This window comes from Bison bison, unplaced genomic scaffold (assembly GCF_000754665.1).
Source record: "Bison bison bison isolate TAMUID 2011002044 unplaced genomic scaffold, Bison_UMD1.0 scf7180017864518, whole genome shotgun sequence".
NCBI lineage: Eukaryota > Metazoa > Chordata > Mammalia > Artiodactyla > Bovidae > Bison > Bison bison.
Genome location: NW_011495071.1, coordinates 13,886,480 through 13,893,631, shown reverse-complemented (window position 1 = coordinate 13,893,631; position 7,152 = coordinate 13,886,480). Strand labels below are relative to the sequence as shown.

The 7,152-nt window shown below is 52.9% G+C and overlaps 1 protein-coding gene across 2 annotated transcripts in view; it reads right to left on the bottom strand.

Moving 5' to 3' along the window:
* ABCC8 (ATP-binding cassette, sub-family C (CFTR/MRP), member 8) overlaps positions 1 to 7,152 on the bottom strand; it is a 79,700-nt gene that overhangs the window by 33,354 nt on the left and 39,194 nt on the right. For both annotated transcript variants that reach the window (XM_010830524.1, XM_010830525.1), the window contains exons 12-16: positions 4,575 to 4,615; positions 3,252 to 3,397; positions 866 to 971; positions 611 to 727; positions 136 to 211 (exon numbers count right to left, since the gene is read on the bottom strand). In XM_010830524.1, the coding sequence (XP_010828826.1) occupies positions 136 to 211; positions 611 to 727; positions 866 to 971; positions 3,252 to 3,397; positions 4,575 to 4,615 (486 nt within the window). The remainder of the gene's footprint in view (positions 1 to 135; positions 212 to 610; positions 728 to 865; positions 972 to 3,251; positions 3,398 to 4,574; positions 4,616 to 7,152) is intronic.

The following is a 7,152-nucleotide window of genomic DNA, read 5'->3' as shown; positions in this document are numbered from 1 at the left end:
AGCAGCTGCTCAATTGGTCCTGATTTTTCTTTTTCTCTCCTTGTCATTCAGTGGAACATGGGGAGGGGGCACTTCAGACATGATTCTGAGGGGGGACACCCCTAGACCATGATGGAGGTGTGAGCCGGGTCATACCTCGGGGGATGCGGATGGTGATGTTGGACAGTGTGGGGATTCCATCGGGGGTCCACGTGAAGAAGCCTCCAATGATCTTCATTAGGGGCACCCCACCGACCAGAAGAGAACAGAAAGGCAGCTGAGTTTGGTGTGAATAGTCTTGCCTCCCCTCCCCCATGAAAGCAAAAAAAAAAAACAAAACACACACTGATTCCAGTCCACCTCCAAGGCAGGGGAGTTGGAGCATGGCCTTCTCATGCAGACCTCTACCTGAGGCACCCTCCCCAGAGGATGGCCACAGGTGCCCCCACTTGGTGGAGATTGAAGCACTGGCCCTGGTCTCAGGGCTCCTATGGACACTACAGGCAGGCAGGGTGACCTCCATCCAGGGCAGAGGGCTCAGGACCCAGGTGTCTGATCCTTCAGACATTGTGCTCCCTTGTGGAGATGGTGCTGGGTGGCCGGGCATGGAGGTGCAGGGTCTAGGACTCACCTGGACACAGCAGTTGTCAGCATCCCCATCTGTGCCAGGGGCCAGGCTCTGCAGTGGGTTCGTGAGGCCCCGACAATCCTCCCGGGCTGGACGCTTGCGGTTCACAACCTTGAGGGGCTGGAGTTTATTAGAGGAGGTGAGGGCCCAGGGGCTGGGAGCTGTGCAAAGAAGCTGAGGCAGGACAACAGCAGGGCTCGAGCTGCAGGCGTTAGAGAAATACACCGGGGTTGGGGTGCAGGGCAGGGGGGCACTCACCACCGTCTGGTACTTGCTGGCTTGGCCCTGGGGCGCGGGTTCTCGCGGAGCACACTGCTCCTCACGGATCTCTGCGCTGGACAGGAACTCGCTGAGCTTTTGCACGCTGCAGAGGAAGCGCAGACACCCCTCACCCTGCCGGGGGGGGCAGAGAGGAGGGGAGAGGGAGGAGGGCGAGGCCTGAGAGAGCAGTTCTGAGAAGACTTCAGGTTCCAGCTGTGGCCCCCACAAAGCCCACACAAGAAGGGACAGACCAGGGCCATTCTGTGGGGGCAATAGGAGTTACTAGGGTTATTAGTGTTGACTAGTCAGCTGGAGTAGGTTAGGGCATGGATTAGGAGGGACTGACTAGTTTTAGGGTTAGTTTAAAGTTAGTTGGTTAGTCTGGTTATTAGACCGAAGGATAGTTGGTGTTGGGGTTTATGGGAGTTCTGATAGGTTAGTTAGGATTAGGATTGGCTATTAACCATTGAGTTGGGGCTTCCCTGGTGGCTCAGACAGTAAAGAATCTGCTTGCAATGCAAGAAACCCATGTTCAATCCTGGGATCAGGAAGATCCACTGGAGAAGGGAATGGCTAACCACTCCAGTACCCTTTCCTGGAGAATTCCATGGACAGAGGAGCCTGGCAGTCTACAGACCATGGGGTCACAAAGAGTCAGACATGACATGACATCACTACTAACTACACAGCGGACACTGTTAAATGGTTTATAAGCACATAATTGAATCCCCATTAAATAATTTGATCTTGCTGGGGGAGGTGTGGAAGAAGTATTATTCCCAACTCAAGGAGGAAAAGGCTATTCTCCACCCCAAGCATTTCCTTATGAACTCAGAGGAGGTTCCAGAATCTTCACTTGATTCATTCTCTCTTATCCCTAGGGGTGGGCAAGGTGTCTGGGGAATCTTGAGAATTGTTCATACAATCCCACCTTTTGCTAAAATTTCCAACAGCCTGGGGCCACCCCACCCCTATCTCTGTTCTGAGCACACAGTCTCTCCCCATACAAGGAGCAGACTGCCAGCCTCTGCCTGCTTCTCCTTCTGTCCCCATTCCAACATAGCTTGGTGGGGTGGTGCGGGGGCAAGGAGTGGGAGATGGAGCTGACTTAGGGTAAAGCTTCAGGCTGTGTTATGTTCCCACTTTCAGCCCAGAGTCTGGTCTCCTTCTTTAAAAAGGCTGTAGCTATCCTGAGGTGAGATGAGGAGTATTTATATAGAAATGCTTCTGGGTCAGGCAAGAGATTCCCCATAGCTGTAACACCTCTGAATATATGGGTTCTACACAGAATCATCGGCTGGGGTAGGGGTGGGGGAGGAGGGTTGATCATTAGTTGTTTCACAATGTCACTAAAAGTGAGTCAACACAGTTGATCCTGGAAATGGGAGCTAATCCCTTTCCAGCCAGCTACTCCCTAGTGAGATTCTCCTATGACCACAGCTCTGCTGTGTTATGCCCCTCCATCCTTGACCCTCTTTCCATCAGCTACTTCATTCCAACAGCCACCCCTCCTGCCAGCTGCCTCGGACCTGCCAGGGTTCAGGAGAGGGATGTCACTTCCCACAAGGCTGGAGGGGTTTGAGTACAGAGGACGTTTGTTCCTGTCTGGTCCCACTGGTGATAAGGAAGGACATAGCCAGCTCTCCCCAGAGGCACGCCTGCCCGTTGCTTTCACAAAGCTAGTTCAGCGGCTTCGGGAGATCTTCACACTCCAGCTGTGGCATTCCCCAGCTAGAGCCTCAGCCTTTTACCTCCAGGCTTTCACTCCCAAGAAGGTGATGCCTCTGGGAGAGTGGCAGAGTCACCACTGGGCTCTTGAGCCCTGAAGTGGGGCCTCCCAGAGTGCAGGCCAGTTAGAGACAGGGGGTGCAGGTGCTTGGGGAAAGCCTCTTCACCAACCGGGACTGTGAAGGTGCTGAGTCCCGTGGAGAGACCGCGGGTGTTCAGCTTGGGGAAGACAAGGATTTCAGGGATGCCTTCTAACATCTGCGGGGCTGTCATCATGTGGGAGAGGGATGATGTTCATTCTGAGTGGCTCTGGAAGGCAGAACTTGGAGCAATGGTTAGAATTTATGAGGATATACCAAGTTCGGCTCAAAGTCGATTTTTTTTCTTTTTTTTTATGGAGTTGTCTTGAAGGTGACATTGAATTCCCTCTCCTTGGAGGACATAAGAAATTTGGCTAGTCCTTCTCAGGGATGGTGTAGAGGGGAGCTACACATGGACTATGTCCCTCTGACCAACCACAACCAGCTTCAGCAAAGCCCACATCAACAGGCAGGCGTATCCCGGGACCAAACAGCTATGGTTGCTGTGGTTGCCAGAGCGAGCCTGGGCCCGACACATGAGCAGCCTGTCGCCCTGGCCGGACCCCTCCTCTCACCTGACCAGAGCCTTGACGGTGGACCGGACCACGCTGGACAGCAGGAACAGCGGTGTGACCAGGATGTGGAAGAGGGAGAGGGAGGCGAAGGCCACTGAGGGGGAGAAGTCGGCCTCTCTGAAGAAGCTGACGTGGCCCACGAAGGTCTGTGGACAGAGGCACAAATGAGACAGAGCAGAGCGGGATTCAGGGCACGGGCCCCTCCCACACTGGCAGGCCTCAGTCTCCGGGGAAGGAAACCAGAAGCGGGGAGCAAGGGATCCAGGGGAACTTCTGGTTGGAGATGCTGTCATCCTCAGAGTCATCTCATGGAACCATCCCTCCTGGCCCTGCCTCCTTCATTCCAGGAACACCAGGAGCCCTCAGGTTAGGTCAGCTCTGCCCACTCTCAGACAACAGTCCTCAGCCGGAAAATGTAAACATGCTATTTACAAAACCACCTCCTCAGCTGTGCCCCCCAGCCTCCGGCTACCTGGCTTGGCTCGGTAGCCTCTGTTACCCACAGTTCCCCAAGAGCCAGGCTGGGAACCAGCCCAATAAGTCATATTGAAAGTGAATTCCCAAGCGTGACTGACAGGCTGTGAACTTGACACAGTTCAGGGACTCCGGCCCCGGGGGAAAGAAATGCATCTCTTTAAAGAACTGCAGCAGTCACAGAAGTCAAGGATGGGAGTCCTGAGAGAAGGGGCTGTGGGCGTGTGGCCTTTTTGGAGGGGTGTGCTGCTGGCCCCCACTACTCAGCTCCCACACAGCTTTGGCCAAAATTGCTTTAGAAAACCACCACTGTGATATTTAATGACACAGAGAATTGTTCATGTCATAGTCTTAAATTTTAAAAAGGTTGCAAAACTGCGTGTGAAGCACAATCCTATTTTTGTAAAAATGCTGTATTCTGTGACTCAAGAAAAGACTGGAAAGAAACACATTGAAGTTGTTGCCAGTGGGATTATGGGTGAATTAAGTTCTCTTTGCCTTTTCCCTTCTGAATTCCCCAACGTTTCTACAAAAACGTGTCTCTCTTTTATAATGAAGAAGTTTGATGGCACTTTTTAAAAGAAAGTTTAATTGCTCTCGAGACTAAGCATCAGGTCTTCCAGGCTGGGAGGCAGAGGTCTTGTCTGCCTGGATGGGGTGTGGAGAAGCGACCAGCTCCATATACAGACAGACTTGCCATCCGTGACCCTGTTCTCAGTGCCCCTGCTGCACCTAGCTCCTGAAGCCCCTGTACAGAAAGGCCAAACCCTGGGAATCTCTCACTCCAGAAATCCCCACTGCCCCCAACCAACCCCCCAACAATGGGAGACGGAGAAAGGATCCACTTACGATGAGGACAGCTGCAATGGGGATGGCTGTGTTCATGAAAACTGCGGAGGAAGCACAGAGGGAGTTTAGCAGGATGAAAAAGACAGCTGGAGGTGAAGCTGCCCAGGCTGGACTGGAGGCAGGGCAGCCTCTGGGGTCCTTGCCCAGCCTGCAGGGTGGAGCTGGGACAGAAATCTTAGCCCTGTGGCACCTCCAGCTCCTTATCATGTGCCCTCAAGATGCTTATCCCCTGTCCTTGAGTCATAAAAGCCTCTAAAGAAAGGCTGAAATGCTCTTACTCTGCTCCATGTAGAAAGAAAGCCCTACGAGAAAATGGCAGGGGGAAGGATTGGAGAGTTGGCAGCCGGTGGTCAAACCTGAGGTCAGCAGCATGTGTTTCTGGGGGCACCAAGTTGCTTCTCCTTCCTCTGTCTCTGGTCCCTGAATTTCCCTGGACTGAGGCTTACAGGATTCCTAATCTCCCAAGGCTCTTAGAACTTCCCTGGTGGCTCAGATGGTAAGGAATCTGCCTGCAATGTGAGAGACCTGGGTACAATCCCCGGGTCAGGAAGATCCCCTGGAGGAAGAAATGGCAACCCACTGCAGTATTCTTGCTTGGAGAATCCTCATGGACAAAGGAGCCTGATGAGCTACCGTCCACGGGGTCGCAAAGTGTCAGACACGACTGAGCAACTAACACTTTCACTCTTGCATGGCTCTTAGGAAGGGTTTCAAACTCATTCACACTGAGGTATTAGTGACTGAGGACAGCTCGAAGCAGGGACTGCCTTAGCTCTAAGGCTGGGAGTCCATGCATAGGTGGGAGAGTAGGTTTCCTGCAACGGAAGCCCCTTCTTTGTTCTGTCTACAGAGCAGTCCTCAGACTCTTCACAGGGACCCCAAAGAGCAAAGAGATCTGGACTTAAAGTCAGAGAAGGGTGGAGTCCTCATTTTTTCTAACCTGTGTAATCCTGGGCTGATCATTTACCTCCCTGGACCTCAGTTTCTTTCCCCTGAGTTTTGTTAACTTGTACCGACTTGTTCCCACACTCAGGCGCTCTCCTCGGTGAGAGCAGGTAATGTAGGGAAAGGACTCCATGAAGCCTTAGTGCTACCTAAGTACTACACCTCCTGGGCGGCTAGCTTAGCCCTGCTCCTCTGGACCAATCTGTGAGATGCTGCAGGCAGCCCTGACCCCTGGCCCAAACTTCCGGAGAGAGCACCCCTCTTGGAGTAAGAGATGCCCATTCTAGCTGCCACCATCCCACCACCTCCCCCTTCCTTCCTGAAGCCTCTTCTAGACCAGCCAAGAGTCTGGTTCTACAATTAGCCAGATGAAAGTAGAAGGGGCCAGGAGCCAGAGGCCAAGGGCTCAGCCTCTGCACATGGCCCCTGTTCAATGAATGGTGAAGTGTCTGACACTGAAAAATTCCAGACGTTCAACACCATTCCAAGAAGCTGACTGTCTAGTTACTCCAAGAGTCCAGCACCAGCGAGAACATCCACTGTGTGTGTTGGAGATGCAGAACCCCAAGAGAGAGGAAGAACATGGTCCCTGCCCTCATGAGGCTCCCAGTCTGTGGAAGGAGGTAAGGAACTATGCTCCCAGGAGGCACCTTATAGGATGGGAGACAGCCCCTGTGGGGCTCTCAAGCAAATAGGAAAGACACTGTTCCCATCTTTGGGGAATTCCTGATCTATGGGCCCTGCCATTGGAGGGCTCCCTGTCTCATGGAGAAGATATGACTGGAGCCCTTGGGGCACTGCCAATCTCTTTGACCACAGGGCTTTTTATCAACACTAATATCATACATGACGGTGCTTTGACTGCTCTTCCTGGATGAAGGCTCCATGGTCTCCTGGTGCCCACCACAATGCCACAGCCCTCCCTCATGGCCCTCTTACACTGCAGGGGGCAGGATATAAGCAGTATTGGTTTTCCCACAGCACAGGGAACCCAGATCTGGCATACAGGACACAGCATGGCCATCACTGGCTGGGGAGAGGGGGGGAGAGGACGATGCCCATCAGGCCTGGGCCCTTGACCATCACCACACAGCTCGAAAGACAGGTAGCCTCACCCTCGGAGCTCCCTCAGGGCAGATGGCACCTTCTGTTCCTCTCCTGCCCATCCTGTCAACAGGAACTTGTGCACCCCACCCCTGCCCCAGGCCAAGACCCCTCCCACATATGCGGGGGCTCAACTCCCAGCTAAAGAACAGGCCAGGAAGTTAGATTATAAACCGGTAGGACTCGCTCAGAAAGCAATCTGGTGCTTCGGAGCTAGAGGTGCACAGAAGTTCAGACCTTCTGATCCTGCAATCTCTCTCCTGGGAATTTATCCTGAATAATCACTCAAGAGAAGCACAAAGCTCTCAGTAAGACGGTGTTAGCCGCAGCACTATCTGTCACAGCAAAACGAAAACCGCAACCACAGCAAAGAAGCACTGAAACGAAGTAAACTGGAAACATCTAACGGGAGCGGCTGTTTTAGTAAACAATGGACAGCAACTCCAGGCAGACTTTACAGTCAGGAGACGTGTGATAATTGACGTTTTGTTCTACTCCGTGTTTTCCTTGGTCGTGATTTTTTCATTTA